The 19,426-nt window shown below is 43.1% G+C and overlaps 1 protein-coding gene across 1 annotated transcript in view; it reads left to right on the forward strand.

The window, feature by feature from the left end:
- The window catches only part of COL24A1 (collagen type XXIV alpha 1 chain), a 158,703-nt gene that overhangs the window by 62,572 nt on the left and 76,705 nt on the right, over positions 1–19,426 (forward strand). The window contains exons 5-13 of the mRNA XM_078865719.1: positions 33–86; positions 3,723–3,776; positions 6,186–6,239; positions 7,485–7,529; positions 10,428–10,481; positions 10,847–10,891; positions 11,197–11,250; positions 13,670–13,714; positions 18,689–18,742. Coding sequence (XP_078721845.1) covers positions 33–86; positions 3,723–3,776; positions 6,186–6,239; positions 7,485–7,529; positions 10,428–10,481; positions 10,847–10,891; positions 11,197–11,250; positions 13,670–13,714; positions 18,689–18,742 — 459 coding nt within the window. The remainder of the gene's footprint in view (positions 1–32; positions 87–3,722; positions 3,777–6,185; positions 6,240–7,484; positions 7,530–10,427; positions 10,482–10,846; positions 10,892–11,196; positions 11,251–13,669; positions 13,715–18,688; positions 18,743–19,426) is intronic.

Consider the following 19,426-nt stretch of genomic DNA (forward strand, 5'->3'; position numbering starts at 1 on the left):
TTGTTTTAATCATTGGGCCTCTTGTTGTGCAGGGAATGCCAGGTCCGCATGGAAACCCCGGACTCCCTGGATTTCCTGGTTCCAGGGTAAGTGCCTATCACGCTGGAGGTGGCTCAAGGGTCAGGAGGTCACGGGACTGGGTCGGTCACCGCTGGGATCCTTGGTTCAAATCTAGGTTTCAGCCACTTTTGAATAAACTAGGCTCTCAAATTGTAGTGAGTTCATCAGCCACAGTATGCTCACCAATGAATCCGTTAAAACAAAACAAAAACATTCATCTTGATTTTAACTTAATCTGGAAAAACTCCAGCCTTTTAAAATTAAAATGTTTTTTTAACTGCCATGTCACAAACATTTCTGCAGAGCAAATCACGTGGGAAAAAGCACCCATGAGTGTGGACAAAAGCAGAGGTTACTCAAAGGGACCTCAGAAGCAGTTTTGTGATATCTCCTTCAACAGGCCATTCTGTAACACACGGGGTGTCGACTGCTCTGCAACAAATCCGAATAAATACTTCTCGTAACATGACGCTTATAGCTCAATTGGAATAAAATAGTGAAGAAAAAATATTAAACAGAGGCTGCTACCGTGCCGTTTGGCAGAGTGCTGCCGTAATTGGGAAAATGCAAACCACCCCCTATAAACAGACCTCAGCTCGAGGCTTTGAGCCAAATTTGATGCTGTGCTTGCCATACAGAATTTACGCTGTTGTCGTAATTTATCCCGACCCTACCAAGTGAAATACATTCGTGCTGATTTTATTTAAGTGGGGGGGGGTCATTCATTGCACTTTAAACAAAGAATGTAGCACAACATTTATACGAACCAAAAATGTAGACCTAGTGGAACATTTTTCTAAGAGACAGCTAGTGTTTGATTGGTTATTATTTTTATACACAGTTTTTTGGAAAAATGTACATTGAATTTATACATGTACAGTATATTGAACCACAAGGTGTAACTTCAGTTTTTTTATATGTTTGGGTGTTATATACGTGACTGCAGGGATTCATCTTCTTGGTTCTTTCGGTAAAGTCACGTAGAAGGAAAATAATAAAATAATACAAATAAAACATAATAAAATAATTATCACGACGTTTCGGCCACAACGCAAGCAGCCGTCTTCAGGTGGAGAACAGGTCTGTCAAGTAGACAGTCTGAATGGCATATCTGCATTTCCCATAAATATGCTAAATTCCTATTGATATGCAAATTATTTTGTCAAGGCGCTCTTCGCCCCTCCATCCCAGCATAAATAGTCGCTCCAAGTCTGGGGCGTGCCATTCAGATTCTGTCTACTTGACAGACTTGTTCTCCACCTGAAGACGGCTGCTTGCATTGTGGCCGAAACGTCGTGAGAATTATTTTATTATGTTTTATTTTTATTATTTTATTATTTTCCTTCTACGTGACTTTACCGAAAGAACCAAGAAGGAGCTTCAGTCTAATGCTTCATAAACGGCATCATTAGCCATCGCATTCGCTTCTCAATTTACAAAATCCACAAAGCATAATTGTAGACCACAATGATCCACCGCTCAAGGCTGCCCATGCGATAGTTGTCAACCCATGCTTCGCATTTCCACCCAGCGGACTCACAGCTTCTTGTAAAACACACACACACGCACAAATCCATTACTGCTTCATGTTGTCACAGCACCTGTTGGTGGCTAAAAAAGTGTTGCCGCCGCACCCCATCAGAAATAAACATTGGCACACGTTGGGACGGGTAATTTTAATGCTAGCCCTGATTGTATCTTAAACTTTCATGGCACTGTGAAGTCGTCGGTGATGAATAACCGGCCATGCGGAGACGCTTGACATCCCTTCTCCCACTCTTTGTTCACTGAAGCCGCCATTGATGCTCGACTTTCCACTGATGCAATACACCGTGGATACCCGCACGGACATGCGCATTTTTGGCGATGCTCTCCCCTCTGTGTACGGCAACTGGGATTTTTTGGTTCACTCCCAGGGAAATGAATGCGCATAAACTGCACCAGATTTGTGCAGGTGGTGGAGATTTTTTTCCCTTTTGCTAATTTTTTTTCTACATCCAACTGGAATGAGTTTGCTGTTTCCTGTCTCCGTCACCCCTAACTCAACACAACTGACAGCCGGGGGGCCTCTTGCCAAGTATTTCCAGGAAGAAATATAGTGCATTCTCTCTAGGGCCACTGGCAAGAAAATGGGAGAGAGAATCAGGTGTGAATTAAGGGCTGCCGCTCAGCCACGGAGGCAGCTCACTCGCCTCCTCCCGGTGCAGCCCACGGTGGAGTTGAAACCTTACCCCGTAGCCCAGTGCCGAGTGGCATGGCATCACCCAGCACGCCTCCTCTGAGGGGGGATATTAATTTAAGCGTTAAGCCAGTCGCGCTGCCTGCTTGTCCACATTCAAGATCCCACTGACGTTTGTCTGCAGCACAAGGCCAGTGTTTGTATGCGTGTGCGCTGGTGTCGGCTATAAATCACACGCCATCTCCCTAAACTCTCACCCTGCCAAAAGAGTGCGTGATTGATAAGGGCAACCCTTGTACTCGTATCCTGCCTCAATAAATCCCTAATGACAATCGAATCCCAATGTAAGCACCAACTCTCTGTAAGTAAAGTTTTGTTTGTCATTGACCTTGCAATTTGCAAAAAAAGAGCCATTGTGTGCCAGTGTTTTGGCCCAAATCCCACATTTGACTATTACTCTACGATTAAAATATGAAGAATTAGTCGCAGCCTTCCCCTGCATGTTTTCCAGGATCTGAGGACCCTTTTATTGAAACACAATCTGGCACGCTTGTCCTCATTGGCCACACTTTCACAAGTCAATCACGATGTGTGGATGATAGGATGAGGCATAAATTGCTTGTTGTGGGTTGACCGTACACGTCGCTCGGCATTGCAATGCGCAGAGGAGGAATTTGAGGACAATAGAAAACATTTTTTCACATTAAGATTCATCATCAAAGTCATTGCTACTTATCACAGTGGTTAGCATGGGCCCTTGTGCGAGGAGTGAAATAGGGCCCCCTGTCCAATTTACCTCCCTCTTTGTCGCCTGGCCCCAGGGCCACTCTGACCCATGGAGGCCCAGTGCACACTCAATATCTAAGCCACTGACTTCATTTCTGAGTTGCATTCTGTGATCATTGCTGAATGAGTCTAATTAATCAAAAAAACTCCATGATTATCCTAAAGGTACATATTTTCTGTGTTGCCTTCAATCATTGATGAAATTATGGTCAATACCTCATAAATATGTACTACTTTTGAGCGTTTATGCTACCTAATCTAGTGCTGTGTTTCTGTATGTGTATATACACGTATGCATAAACGCATACACACATACATATATATACACACTGCTTAGTAGCTTGTGTTATACTAAAACCTGGCTTTAACTCTCCCCGGCAGCTTTAGTATTGAATGTTACCACTGCAGCTCCACCAGCGACACCAGCACAACACACACGTGGTGCTCAGACTCAGGGACACATTTACTCACATACTCACCTTCTCACACGGCGCACTCATCAAGCAAAAGCATAAAAAATTGACTTTTTTTATGCTGTGCCTAACATGTGCCCTATGTTCAAATGACGTCGTCTCATCCACAGCTGTGCTACTGCTTCATGCTGCTGCTGGCGCTAATGTCCTCGCTTGCGCTCTGCCCCTACACCCCCCACCACCCTGTACATCCCACTCCCACCCTAACGCTCTCCAATGTCCAGGGGGAAAAGGGCGACCCTGGTTTTCCCCCCCCCATGCAGCTACCTGGGGAGAAGGTGAGTTGCGGGCAGGGTGCCGGCCCGTGTGTGCAGTTGCTTGCGCCGCGTGCGGTGGGAGATCTCGACCGGCGGGTCATTCCCACTTTGCCCCCATTTACACATCTCGTTAAAGTTTACATTCGTGGAGGTGGCTATGGGGGATGGTCGTTGACTGAGATCCTGGATTCGAATCCGGGTTTCAAGCCACCCTTGATTAAACAAACTGCGTTCTCGAGGGTTGATGGTCTGTCTCAGCCTGGTCACCAATGCCTGCACAAAATAAATGTCTGAGTTTGTTTGGTTTTTCACTTAATTTGCCAAATTTTGTAGTTGAGATCATGAAAAACGTTGGTACGATTGACATGCGACGGACACTCTTTGCAGGCAGCCTGTGCTCCTATAGTGGATAAAGAGGCCTCTTTAAGTAACTTCAGAACCATTTCTGTAAACCTGTTCTAATACTCAGGGTGGTGAACTGCTAGCTCCTACAGTTTCAAAATGACATGCTGCCCAGAGCTGAAATGGAATGTATTTGGTGAAAAAGGAAAAAACAATGGTGAAAAATGACATTTTTTAAAATAAATGTTCTGGTTAAGTGATTAACCCTGTGTTAAGATAACTGTTCTAGACAGTGCTTCATTTAGAGGGCATGTCTAACATTATTTAATCATGAATAATCAAGTTGTAATTTAAATGGTATGAATCAGAAAACATACATGGGGTTTTGTTTTATTCAATATGTTTTTAAACATCGCTGTAGAAACCTACGTGTGTTTTAAATTATGCACCACCGTGCAGCAATTTTTCCGTGTATTCTAGGGGCGGGAAGCTTGATGGCTCACAGGACAAACACCGGCCGTATTTTCCTGCCAGAGGCAATCGTGTGCCTCTTGAGGCTTCTCGTGGAAATCGCTGATGGACCCCCACATAGTTGTGTAATGTGCCGCTACCCCAGCAACTCGCTTAAATAGCAATTGCAGCATGTGGCCCTCACATAACAAATATAATGGGCCGCAGTGGAAGTAGTGTGCAGTATTAGCATGGGCGGAACATAGTTTACCACTATTATTATTTGAAACATCCGACCATGTCCGCACAGTGCTTGCCAAGCTGCATTGGCTTCCGGTCGCCAAACAAATACATTAGAAGGTCACACTTATCACACACAAAGCGGTTGCCACAAACGAACCACAATACCTCGCTGATCTTGTCAAGGAGCATAAACCATCATCACGCGAACTCCGGTGATCCTCGCAGCGGCATTTGGATAGCCGTCGAACAAAGAGAGTCACTGCATCGCCTTCTGGAATGCTCATCTGATATTAGGAAGCCACTGGAGCTATGCACTTTTAAATCTAGATTGAAAACTCATTTCTTTAGAGCTGCTTTTTGTGTTTTGTGTCGTTGTCCTTCTTCCGCACGTCCGATTAGCAAGGTTGGCTACGTGCAGTGCGGAAGAAGTTCAACATACATACATTATTAACACAAAACCATTCGTCAATGCATGACAGACACAACTAACTTACCAAACATATTCTTCGTCATGTTTGCATAGAGCAGTAGTGCAATACTCAGCACACTTTGCTATGAAGCTGGAAATATTAGTGTTATGATCCCTTAACCATGACTAAAACCATTGACAAATAACTCTGTTGCGATAACCTTTTTTGTAGTTTATACCTTTGCTTTTATACATTTTCTTGATTTGTCTATTAATTTTTTCTTTTCTGAGGTTTTCATTTATTTAATAATTGTTATAAATATGATTGAGCACTGAGTGTGATTATGCATGCAGTTATTGTACAGCATTGTGAGATGCAATAAGCATGCATGATGATACATAAAACTGAAATTATCATAAAATTGGAATTTGAACCAGCTCACGGCCTCCACAGTCACCATCCCACACTGACCACATTAGTGAGGTCAAACTTATCCCATAATCGACACAGGGTTGGGTGATTTGGGGGGGGGGGGGGGCTCATCCAGCAGTGGATTTACAATGGCTGCAAATAAATAATATAAAAAGGGCACGCACTTAATATCTCACCTAACCCGTCGTTCATATTTTTCGGTTTTTTCGGTAAAGTCACGTAGGTAAAAAATTAAAATTAATAAAAGTAAAATAAAAAATAAAATAAAAATCACGACGTTTCGGAGGCAACACAAGCTTCTGTCTTCCGGTAGAACCGTCACAGCACGATAGCTGTATCGTTCATAATTGTGCGTGCCATCGTGCATTTAGGGTGGATTGTAGACATCGGTAACTGCTTCGCTGTTCGTGCAGTCAAATCAGTGAAACTTATTTGGGGCAAGTCGACTGTGTGCCTGGCACATCTCAATGAAGCCGTTGATTACAGTTTCGGTTTAACACTTTTGTTTGGTGATTTGCATTTGTAAACTGCTTTCCTCCTAATTTTCTGACAGGGTGACTCTGGCTCAATCGGTCCACCTGGGTTGCATGGGCCGCTAGGTTCAAAGGTAAAGTGAACACACCTAAAAGCGAAATACAGCAAACAATAATACAGTACAGTTAGTGTTTTTGTAAACAGCAGCACAATGTATTGTATGCTGTAATACCTCTTGGCAGACTAAGAAAAATAACCAAGAAATCATAGATGCGCTTAAACATTCAAATATGAAGAGAGGTGGACATTAAACAGTTCCTGATACTCGTGGTGTTCACCAGCAATGGCTGTTGGCAAATATGCCAAATCCATGCTCTATAAGTGTATGCGATTAACTTGAGATATTACAAAAATGGACAGGGCTATTTTGGTAGCTTTTCGCGAATAATTCTTCGGCACCGTGCCTAGCATTGAGCCTTCGCATGTTTTATCGCGCTTGTCAAGTCCGATTTGGGCCATTTCTCAGCAGACTGCGCGCAGCGCGCACTGCCTCTCTGCCAGATCTCGAGGCCAAACATTTAACTGCGAGTTTTGGATGCAGCGCTTCAGTTCGACTCAGGTGGTGACAGATGCGAAAGCGTCAGCGCCCCGGAAAAAAAACCCGCATGGCCTAAATTTACGGCGCATGCAGAAGTACAAAAAGCATCTCCAAGTTTGGAGGGAGAGGGGGTGGGGGGGGCGCAGGGGGGCAGCACAGAAATATGATGATGATGCTCGAGGATGGAGTGGGGAACCCTGCCACGATCACTTGAGTTATCTCGCTAAGCGGGGAGTCGTGTGGCTGCCACTTTGCCTGGCAGACGAAACTTGACTCTGGCCAGCTGCCAAGCACGCAGACAACTTTAGGAACGTACGGACGGACAGCACGGACGACAGCTTAGAGCACATGGGCAGCTTAGTTCTTCGCCCTCTCGTGCGTGGGGGGTGGATCTGCCCCAAAAACATTATTGCATCATGCGTGGGCTGCTGAGGTAGTACAATAACATGTTAAGGAAATGCAACTATAGTAATACTTTTATTGGAAAAAGTTATTGCACTTTAAATGAGTATTGTGGAAACATTTATGAGCCCTGGGCTTTTTGCTATAATGTGTAACAATTCTAGTGATGTTTTTTACTCATATGTTTTCATTTAACACAATATTAATACAATTTATTTATCCACAAAAGCTTCAACTTATTTTTTTTACATTTTCTGAACCTTAAACTTCATCCAGTGCATGTATGTTCACCAGAATTTATTTTTGTCAGCGTTTTATACTGCTTTTTGGAATAATGAATTATAGTGTTGTGGCTTATTTTGTACCTTTTGTTAACAGGGTTCCAAGGGTTACCAGGGACAGATGGGACACCCAGGGGAGCCGGTGGGTCCAGTCACATGCACCGAGCTTCTTCACTCACACTTGTGTGCAATAGGGCCAGCCCCAATGCTGAACGATGCACCACGTTCCAGTGATGGGAATTAGCGTTGTTTGTAAACTCATTATGTGCACGGACAAGTCAAGAATGAAAAGAACAAGGATTTGCAATGTTAGGTAACTCAATGCATGTCACAATCTAACTTAAACTCTTAATATATACATTTGTATATACATATTCACAAATGCAAATCTAAATATATGCGTGCAGGTGCTAATTATGAAAGTGTTATGGTTTTACATGTGCTAAGTTACAAACTCATAAATGCTTTTGTTATCAAATTTCAATGGATCTGACACCTTTTTAATGAAAAAGGCTAGCCAATAATAAGCAAGCAGCATTAAATATGAACTGAAATATTATGCATTTAAGAGTGCCATTGGTCATCCAGGTATATGTGAGTGCGTCTTTCATTTCTGGCCATTAAACTGTCAGTCAATTGATCCAAGGTGCCCTTTTTAAACGGCAAAACCATTTCGGTTAACACTGGGCAGCTCAACCGTGCCTGTTCGTAAGACTCAGAGGTGTACCGTGTTTTGAGAACACCTGAAAATTTTGGTTGCAGAAGGTAACCGCTCTCATGTTTTAGGAGGAAAATGAAACAACCCTTAGCGTGATATATAGCTCGAGCTTACACCCTTCAGCATAGGGACTGACGGACGCAGAACACCGCCAATTCCCACTGCCCTACCCCCAGAGACCCGGGCTCTTGTAAGGCCACGCAGATTTCTGCGTAGATCAGCGACGCGGCACTTCCGCGCGTGTGCTGGCCCTGTTTTTCTTGGCGTGCTGCGCACTCCTTTGGTTGGAAAAAAAAACACAGGAATTTTAATTGGAGGGGGGGCACTCGCACGTTTGGGATGCCCCTTGCCGGCACAGACGCGCGAAAGCCGGGGCGCTTGGTGGCGCAGACGCCCACATCAGTCTCGGCTTTCGTCTTTTCCCAATGGGGTTTGGACTTGGAGCCAGAGCAGAGGAAGAGTGTCCGTACCTTGGACCTAATTTCCCTGTATCTCCGCTTTTTATTCCTGTAATCCACAGAAACCCAGCTGGGTAGTTCAAGGGAAGCCTCATTAGACAACTAAGTACAAGGATCAAGTCCTTATATCGATCCCACTGTTTGCTATGTTATGGACAAGGTTTTAGATGGGTTATTGCTGGCTGTTTTGAAAGTTGCTTGTTTTGTCATTTCCTCATTACACAATGAATGCCGCTCTAAAGGCAAATTAAACATTCACAAACATGGCCAATGACGTCAAGTTAATTATGTATGAATTATTCATGGCTTCCTTGATGATTGCATATTCAAACGTTATGTAATTGATAAATAAAGTACGTAAATATTTTTAATATTTGCACAAGAAAAAATTACATGCTCTCGCCTTCCTTTGTTTAACACATTTTTGGTGAATAAAAATTTAAATTACAAAAATCACTTCAAACTATTGAGAAGTAGCTTTGTCCACATCAAAATGTTTTTATATTTTTAGGTTGTAAGGTTTATCTTCAGTGAAGATTACACAAATTTTTTTGAAGTCAGGAGAGCCATAAAACAATTTTGTACATTTTTTTCCTCACACTCGCAAACCCACTTTGTCCGGTGGCGTGTTCATCCAGACTGACGTCTACCCGCGCTCACTTTGTAACCCAGACGTCATATCAGGCTTATACCCATGGCATGCAGCAGCATAACCTTTTCCCCTCACAGGGCATGCGCTGCAGGTTATTGCCACCACCAAGTCATAAATACACAACAGCAATTCCCGTGTTTCGGAAACACATTGAGCTGCCCCCCAACGACATTTAACCCTGACCCGTTCGGGAGACAAAACACTCATGAAGCCGAAGGGGGGAAAAAACACATGGAATGTAGAAGGGAAGTAATACAATAATAAAAATGAAACATTATAAAATAATATAATAAAATAAAATAATAATATAATATAATAATATAATAATATAATTTTTTATTTTATTTTATTACTTCCCTTCTACGTGACTTCACCGAAAGAACCAAGAAGATGAATCCCTGCAGTCACAAAAGCTTTACATCGAAACACATGGAATGCTTTATAGATGGATAATAATTACTATAATAATTAATTTAATAATGTGAGACGGATCTTTGTAGTAATTATTCCACTGGGATATTGACTGTTAGTGCTGGCCATATTCCTTTCTGGATGGGTGGAGTGATGCTATCTGGCCCTGTTAAACGATTCTCTGGTTAATTGCTTATTTGGCTTTGTTGACTGGTCGGCCCGCAGACAAACTGCAATGGCCGTGGCTGACTGGAATGTCACGTTAACAGAATAACTCGGATGCAAAATACAATCCTCAAGGAATTCATAGAAAGTTTCACTACCCAATTCACATTAGCTTCTGTCTATAATCAAATGTGTTACAGTTTGTACTGAAAATGCCACAAATGGCCAGTTCGAATAGCCGGTAATTATCCTTATACGTTTTTAATTGTAGACTTACTTTTATTTAAGTGCTGTTTTTTGCTCAAAATATAGTTGCTGCAGTGCTTATTTTTTTTTCAACATGAGGTTTTTATGGGTCACCAATTGTGTGGTGTTAAATACAGGTCAGGTCCACAGATTGCAGGTCAGTGCCGTTTAGTAGTGCCGGAATCAGAAACACGTGTTTTTGATAGCGACGCAAGTTCTTACATATTGCTCGTGATGGACTGCATTTGTAACATTGACGTTGGCTTGAAGTTCGATAAGTTTACTTGACAGCTTCGATGATTGAAGAGATCCAGCACCGGATGTGACATTTTAAGCCGTTATTGCCACCATGTGACCTTGTAACTTGTATCTTGTCTTTCCTGCCCACAGGGCTCACCGGGGTTGGAGGGCAACCCAGGGGTCAAAGGTTACCCTGGCAGGCAGGTGCAGTAACGGTAGATCAGTGACACATGGAATGTTCTGAATTGCTCTGCATACAAGTCCTGTGCTTAAATATATATATGTATTTTTTAATCAGAAGACATTCTGTTGAGTGACAAATGTGTACAGGCTTCAAACTTCAAAGTGTACAATCTAGAAAGGTGTTGATGGTGGTAATTGTTCATCACACGTGAAATAAAAAGCACATCTTGTAAACGGTTAGGTAAAGTGTATGTTTTATAAGCATCACTGTGAATGTTTTTTTGATGGTAGCTGAGATTTTAAATCAAATGTGTCTGTCCATGTCAGTTATTTCATCAGAACTAACGTGAGCTTTGGCTTTCATTTGTTCCTTTTGCTTTCACCAGGGATTACCTGGTCCCATTGGGAAACCTGGTCCAAAAGGAATTCGGGTAACACAGAAGTTTTTAAACATTACTATTCTCACCAGCAATAGCAAACAATGCCCGATGTTTAATGTTTTTTGTGCAAAATGCATATTTGCTTAAAAATTTCTGTAACACTCAGAATGTAAACTTGCATTGTAAGTAAGCGTTGATTATGTGGAAAGTGCTGCAGTGGATTTTGCCATATCAAATGCTCGACAGCCTCATAATGCACACCAGATATTGCTCGCATTAGAGACAGAAGGAAAAATAGAAAGAGAAACACGCTACACATGGTTGATATTTTTGAACAATTACTTTTGTCCACCCAGGGTTTCATCGGCCCGGCGGGGATAGTGGGAGCGCAAGGAGCTGAAGGACCTCGGGTGCATTTCCTTTTTGAATTCCACTTTTATAAAATACAGTACTGCATTGCTTCATCCTATGTGTGTGCGTGTGTGTGCACGTGTGTGGAGCGGTAGTGTAGCAGTTTGTGCGCAGCACTATGAGTTCGATTCCTGCTCATGGCCAACACCAGTGACGATTGTCTGAACCGGTCATGGGCCTCCCCTAGGTCGACTCAGCCTAAAAATTAGTACCTGGTACAGCGTGTAAACATCGCCGCTAGGGAGATGAAGGTGGCCGGGCATGCTACTGGCCACCCACCCCTTTGTGTGCCGTGCCGGCCTTCATCGGTGCTTGCTAACAGCAATTGCCCCAACAGTCTGTGAAGGCTATACGGGGATCTTTGTATTTGTGGAGAGGAGAAGGAGATGGCATGAGGTACTGCCCCATTGCTACCTCTAGCCCAAATACTAGCCACTTGTGCTGTAAAATGAGATGGTTAACAGCAGCAGCTACCTCAACATTATATTTTAATATGGTAAAACATGTTTCAGTCAGCAGTCTCCCATTGCTGTTAATGCATTGTGTGTCTGTGCCCACGCGCGCATGTGTGTGTGTGTGTATACAATCGTTTGTACATCTGCAGATACTTAATTTTTGGTACAAAAAAATCATTTGATGGGGTTTTTCCTTGATCCTTCTGCCTCGCTCTGAGATGGTGATGGATGAGGCTTTGTGCATTTTATTCTTTGCTGCTGCTGCAAATAAAGCAGATGCGAGCACCCATCATTAGCAGAGCCCCCAGAGCTGGCTACAGCAGGTGGCTTTACAGTCCATGCCAAAACATCTGTTCAATTAATGCTCACTCTAAAACCAATGATTAAACTCGTACCATCACTCGAATTTAAATACGACCCAAAAAAATTAAATTAACCAGCGCAACATTTATCTTATTGGACGTTTACTATCGTTTATAAGAAACGTCACGCCTCCTGGCTTTGCCATTCCTAATCTAAAACAGTAGTGGAAAACCATCGACCACATCAGAACATCAATCGGCCGTTGCCCACATCTCCTTCATGAATGGAAAATTTAAGACGAGCCACAGTAGCGCGATTTTGGCCATGCCGTCCAAACTATTGACCTTGTAGTAAACCATTGTAGCCCGTGCTGTTTCAGTGGAGGAGGAACGGCAAATTACACAAAATCTCCCCTCAAGCCCTCCCGAGGCTAGCAGACATCAATATTGGCATTAATCTCCTGAGCATATTGGTGCCATACGCAAGGGTTGACTAGAATAAGAAACGTGTCTTTAACCAGCCTGTTTCAGCTGGAGAAAAAAATGGCCACAAGTCTCAGTATGAAGGTTTGTAGACGGGATATTCCTGCGATATTCCCTTACACCAGCAATTTGTAGAAACCCAAGTTCCTTTCAGTGTTTACCTAATGTTCTCAGCTTCTTCCCAAATTAATTTTGGCCAGTCGTAGCGGGGAGGCCTTTGCTCGAACTGCAGACCACCATGGTAAAGACCTTATTTGACCTCTCTCTCACATGACTCCTTTGTCAAACTCTATGAGAAAAAAAAATTGGTATGATTGAAAAAAAACCCCCATTCACCACAAACTGCAATGAATAGCAACCTCATTTTCCTCCATTAGCAAAAAACTGGCTCCGACAAGTGATTAAAGGGGTTCCCTTTTGAAGGACCTCTCCCCCCCCTCCCTCGCCGTTATCCATTTACGTGAACAATACCGCTCGATTTAATATAGAGATTGGATTTCTGGAAGAGCGCCTCTCTTTGCAAAGGAGCTTGGGGTCAGCCTGCACACAGTTGGCACGTTTGCAGCAAGGGGGTGCGAAATAAGCCATTGAAGCGTACCTATGGTTAAGTTGAATAAATGCACGTGCTTTTAATGCCAGTTCTCCTGATTTTCTTTCTTCATAACTGCAGCGTTTGGTAAAACAAAGAAACAAATTTACGTGTAAGAAAATACAAAAAAAATTGTAGGTCACAAAAAGTATCCTAACACAGGTGTGTGGCGAGTTTCCTTCCCTCACTGGGGATAGTTTTTTTGTTAATTCCTGTAAACCTACTCATTTACCTCTTTCAATTACAAGCCGCTTGGCTCCTGAAATAAGTAATCGCGTCGCCCACCTGAAATTGAGTGTTTCCTTGTTGAGTCATTGAAAACCCAAGATATCCCGTGGTGCTATGTAGCCTGACATTCATCACACTCTCGCCAGTGAACTTGCCACATTTCCTTGAGCTCCCTATAAGTTTCTTGAGGTTGTAAGTGGATGCCTCGTAATTGCCTGCGCGTGTTTCTGCGTGTGTGTGTGTGTGTGTGCGTGTGTGTGTGCATGTGTGTGTGTGCGTGTGTGTGTGCGTGTGTGTGTGCGTGTGCGCGTGTTTCTGCATGTGCGTGTGTGTGTGTGTGCTTGCGCTGTGTTTTGAATAGGGTGTACCTGGCGCACCAGGAAAGAGAGGCACAATGGGACGACCGGTAGGCTCTTGACACACTTTTTTTGTCTCCTTAGACACTCCTGAATTATAACCTGTGGAGGGGAGGGGGGGTTCTCTCTCATTGATATCTGTATTCATGGAGCGTAAACCAGAACGTGTCCGCCAATTGAGATGCCCCATCATGCTTGTGGATCCAACAAAGGCACAGCGTGGGAGAACGTGCTGACAGCCGAGTCAACAGTCTGCTCGATCACGTTTAAATTCGTGCACTGGAAGGGGTTTTCTTTACACCTGAACGCTCATTATAATGACGTGCTTACAAATTTCATTTGTTTTTACAGTGGTGTCAATCGGAACGTGGGGTCTTTGTTTCGCTTTGAGTTTAAGCCATCAATCTGCTGCATGTATATGCATCTGCCAGTGTTGTTGATAACGATTATAAGAGTGGTGCTATGTCCATGTACAGGCCCTTGTTAATCCGCTGCTGGATTAGGGTCTTTCCACGCACATGCAGGCCATGTGAGTTATTTAAACATAAAACAACTTAGGTTTGTAATGTGCCCGCAACATAACACACATCTCAGACAGCGCACCACAAGGTCGGTCTGAGTCGGTGAAGTCGGGGAGCCATAGGCGTGGGAACATAAAAGTACAGAACAATGGATTTTGCTGCACTCCACTGCTACCCACCACATTTCCCCATAGCCGAAATCAATCTGCTGTACATAGTGGTTAAGTATCCAAGCACTCACCAGGCCCAACAATTTTTTAGCCTCTGAGATATGATGAGATCAGGTATATTCTGGGTGATTTCGATTTTATTTTCAGCACAAAGGCATCTATCTTCTTGGTTCTTTCGGTAAAGTCGGAAAGACAGCGTCTGAAGGACGCTGTCTTTCCGACAGACCTGGTCTTCACCTGAGGACGGCTGCTTGCGTTGTGGCCGAAACATCGTGAGAATTGTATTTTATTATGTTTTATTTCTATTCTTTTATTATTTCCCTTCTACGTGACTTCACCGAAAGAACGAGGAAGATGAATCCCTGCAGTCACGAAAGCTTTAAATCGAAACAGAGGCATCTAGTCATCATCATCATAATCATCATCGTCAGCTCTGTCATTAAAGTCGGTTTAATGGCATTGACAAAGCCAATGACGAAGAGTAGCGACGAGAACCCCGCCGCGTCTGCTGCTCGAAGAGGCAGAGCTGCGTCTCTGTGTGGCACCGCTGTGCAACGCGGGTTGCTGCATTCCTACGTGGGTGGCATGGGTGGGTGGACATCGCAGAGAGAAGTAGCACCGCGTGTGCGTCTCAGGCTTTTGAGGCTCCACGTTTCGCGAAGCCATTCTAACCGTGACGTCAGAATCAGATTCTTTATTTAGACTGGAGGAATCCGATGAGCTATTAAGCTCTTTTTCACAGATGTCCAGTAGGAGCTGATCAGAAAGTTACAACAACAAACGAAACAAACACACGATAGGAGTGCAAAGTTTAGGAGAGGTAAGGAGATTACTAAAAAGAATAAAACTAAACTTTTTTCTATTGCAACAGGTAAAGCCCACTGAGCTATTAGCTTATTTTTCATAAGCGACCTGGCCACAAATGATAGCTCAACAAAGTGTCTTATCACGTTCAAATGTATAGCAGCCAAAGCCTTTACTCGATTTTATTAACAAGTTAAGGCTCGCTTTGAAAATGTAAACATACGATTTTAATCATTCTAAAAATCTGCACGAAATAGTGTACACAGCAGTGTGTTTTAATGTGTCGATCCTCATAGTTTTTCGTGGTTGTTCTCATTATCGTTATTGCAGTGCAGTTATATTTTGCCCGACGTTATTTTCGTGCAACAATAAAAAATATATAAACAAGTGGCCTTTCCAAAAATAGCGTCTTGTACGTCAGCGTGTTCACTTGACACCGGTGGACGCCTGCGTCAGCTGCAATTTGTAAAAATATCGATCGCGAGTGGCCAGCAAAGCAGGTTTAAATTGGGTTCCTTGACATCTGTTGAGCCGAGCCTCCATTTGGAGACGGGGCTATTTTGTGCCCACGTTTTTCACCAATGTAAATAGCGACGACACATTTTCAAATTGCACACTCAAAAGTTCAACACTCGCGCTGTATACCTTTAAAAAAAAGCTAAAATATTCACTTAAGTTTAACGTGTACATATGCCCTGATAGGAATATTTTGTGCGGAAAGAAAATGTGTGCCGCCTCTAGATTAAAAAAATGTGTGTACATAGGTGCATTCTCATCGATGTACAGCTGCCTGAACAACAACCACCACATGAACAATAATGTGTCTCACAGCCTCTTACATACATTTTCCGTAGACGCACCGTGCATTAACAGCTACTGCACCTAAGGATTTTACTTCTCTATGCGGCCAATATTTTACATCTTACTTTCGGTAAGGTAGCCTGAGTTTAACTTATTTATGGAGACTCCAATTCAACAGAAAATCAATCGCGGTTCAGCTGAAATGAACAATGATATTTGGGTCACAGTATTAGACATCTAATGATACATTTATTCATCAGTAAAAATCGATTCTTACTCTCACAATATATGCAATGAATATTACATGTAAAAATAAGAAGAATATGATGTACCCTATAGATATGTAAAAATACAGTTGTTTCCGTTCATATATGCCACGTGTAATAGGTTCAGCTAAACTCTTCAGCCACTAGAGACACCCCGTTAACCACAATAGAAAAAAAAGTTTGATCCTTAAATTGAATTGCAAACCCAGAATCGTTACCATTAATCGAATTGTGCAGGTGCTAATTGTTACATGCCTACAAAAGATACTAAACAACATTTCAGGTGTGAGGTTATTGCATTCTTTTGCCTGTCCCAATAAAATAATATGTATAAACAAGAGATCATAATAAATCAGTCTGGTGCGAGTGGGGATGGTAAAGATGAGTGTACCGTACTATACGTGTGTTTAAAGTGGAACAATATCTGAGAGGTATGTACGTATGTTGAACTTCTTTCGCACCGTACGTAGCCAACTGTACTAATCAGAGGTGCGGCAGAAGGACAACAAACTAAATACAAAACGTAGTTAGAAATAAATGAGTTTTCGATCTAGATTGAAGAGTGCTTAGCTCCAGTGGTTTCCGAATAGGTATACACAGATTCACGGAGGCGCATGCTTCGGGTTTCACTGAAAGACAGAATGATAAACACGTTGATTAGGAAATCATACACAAGTTAGAGCAGAGGTCGCAAACGGGTTTTGATTCCTTACCTGTACCCGTACCCGACCGCACCAGGGCCGAAATGAGTGACAAACGGCTACTCACCAATGACTCACGGCCTACCCGTACCCGTACCCGGCCGCACCAGGGTCGCAAACGGCTACGGGTACGGGTAGCCAGGTATCGGGTAGGGTACGGGTATCGGGGGGTACCCGGTTGCGACCTCTGAGTTAGAGACCTCACATTGACTGCTAAGAATAGTAAATGGCCTTGGTACCGGACGTGTTGCTAGAAGGGATGAAAGGGATGATGATCGGTGGTGGTAGAGACGAATGATGGCGTGGCAGCTCGAGAGGACTTCTAACCATTGAGATACAGCGATGAAATCGGCTTGTGTGCAGGTGGAAGATATATTGCATTGTGGGATGTGAGAAACGGTGGCAGCTAAGGGAGTCCTTCATCCAGCAGTGAATAAGTCATGACTGGTTTACAAAAATAAATTATGAATCTATTGTTGGTGGTCAATATTAAAAAGCCACTCAAAATGCCCTTCAGAAATTCCTCAACAGCGTGGAGTGATGGATGACCCAGCAAGTCACGTGGTGGGCTTTTGGAGTTTCCGCTCACACAGGGCTTCGTCTGACAGATGTGTGCACACACCTAGGGTGGCTTTTACAGCCCATCTACAGCTCCACCAATTGCAGCCCCCACCTCCCCGCCCACCTCTCGACGCCTCCCGTGCCACCCCAACCTTCTTACTCAAGAGAATGTCTGTGGCCCTATTGGCTTTCCAAAGAGCAGCGATTGTGATTTGTCAACCAAGCAAACGGTGCCACACGCCACGCTGACGCTCAGTGCACGGGAGCGATTGGGAAGTGTGACTTGTACAGCACAAATGGGTGCTGTGTTTTGCCTCCTGTTGATTAACGCCCCGCCATAATAGAATTGGGCTAGGGGGAAACGTAAGGCAGCTTTATGTGGCGCGCGGCCGTGAAAACTTTGCTCTGTTTCACGTCTGCCATCAGTCTCTCGTGTCCATAAAAACACACGTAAGTGAACGGCTGGGTCCGATGGTTCTCACCGACTTGGAGGATGGGCTCGTGGAGATTTCGAGCCACCCAGACACTGCCGTACAGAAAGTAGTTTGGTAATACATATGACTGAGTTTTTATGTATTTTTTTTGTGTGCTCGGACTTTTCTCCAGCCACTTCCTCCACCATTCACGAATGCCCAAAAATAATTGGCCAAATATTGTCAAGCAGGAACCTCTTGAAAATGAGTCTTGAGAGTCAGTGAGGTTTTCTTTTATAAATAGATAATGATATGGTAATTTTAGAATACATTCTACCATCATAGCTTCATTCAATGAAGTATTTGCAACAAAAGCATTTTTCACAGTCAGTTTCATCTATATGGCTCTCCACTATTGCAAACGTATTCATTCGTATTCTGTGCTAAAAATTATCGCACAGACCCCCACTCTCTCCTGGTGTCTTCTAATATTCCTGACGTTGTTTTCTTTCTCAAATTGTCATGCATGTGCTGTGTGTGTTTTTTTTAAGAAGCGCCCTGTAATTTTGGTCTTTTGCCAAGGCAACAAAGATATAATCTCATTCAAGTCACTGTTATCGTTGCAGCTGAGAAATGTTTTATTGGCACTATCTAGATAAAGACGTTTGATCTTGCCTTCAAGAGCATCGGCTGTGGTTTTTTTGTTCACACTGGTTTTTTTGCATTTTTATTTTTTTGTTTAACAAAAATTTCGTCTGTTGGCATCGCCACCTTTGTCTTCCAACAGGGCTTTCCTGGGGATTATGGGGAAAGAGGCCCTCCTGGTCCAGATGGAAAACCTGTAAGTCTCTCTCGCTCTCGGAATTAATGTCCACACTTACATGCACTGTGGGTGCACAGTGATTTTGGAAGGGAGAAGTGTCTGCCAACCCCACCCAGAATTTCTGTGCCAGATTAATTAACCTCCCGTTTGGTTGTTGAATAATACCTCTGCAGGAAATCCCAGGCTCATAAGTGGGGATTTGAACAGGAACATTTTCTGTACATTTTAATACATGTTTCTACACATTCTCCTAGTCAAGAGAATTTAGTGTTGTTTAATAAGCAATGGTTTATAAAACGCATATCTGCCATTAATACTTTCACTCTTTGACATACTTCTAACCAAAATAGTGCATTGGTGATGTCTTTGAAATGAACCTTTTAATAGAAAATAATTCATTCAAATTAAATGTAGTTAAATTCCAACTTTAAACGATATCATGCGGTGAAGTTCAGTGGATCGCACCCTGCCCTATAAACGTGATGACCTACAATAATTTCCCGGCCACGACTAACATCAGTGGTGAGTGATATCTTAACCGGACTTTGCCCCCCACCACTCGCTTCGCCAATGCACACTGATGGACCTGTTGTTGTGATGACACTTTTATCCAGCAGTGGATTTGCAAAGGGTTATATATGTTATTTTTGTATTGCCATTTAATATTATGTACTGCATCTTCAATTCAAGTTCACCCAAAGA

The sequence above is a fragment of the Lampetra fluviatilis genome, chromosome 20, assembly GCF_964198595.1.
Source record: "Lampetra fluviatilis chromosome 20, kcLamFluv1.1, whole genome shotgun sequence".
NCBI lineage: Eukaryota > Metazoa > Chordata > Hyperoartia > Petromyzontiformes > Petromyzontidae > Lampetra > Lampetra fluviatilis.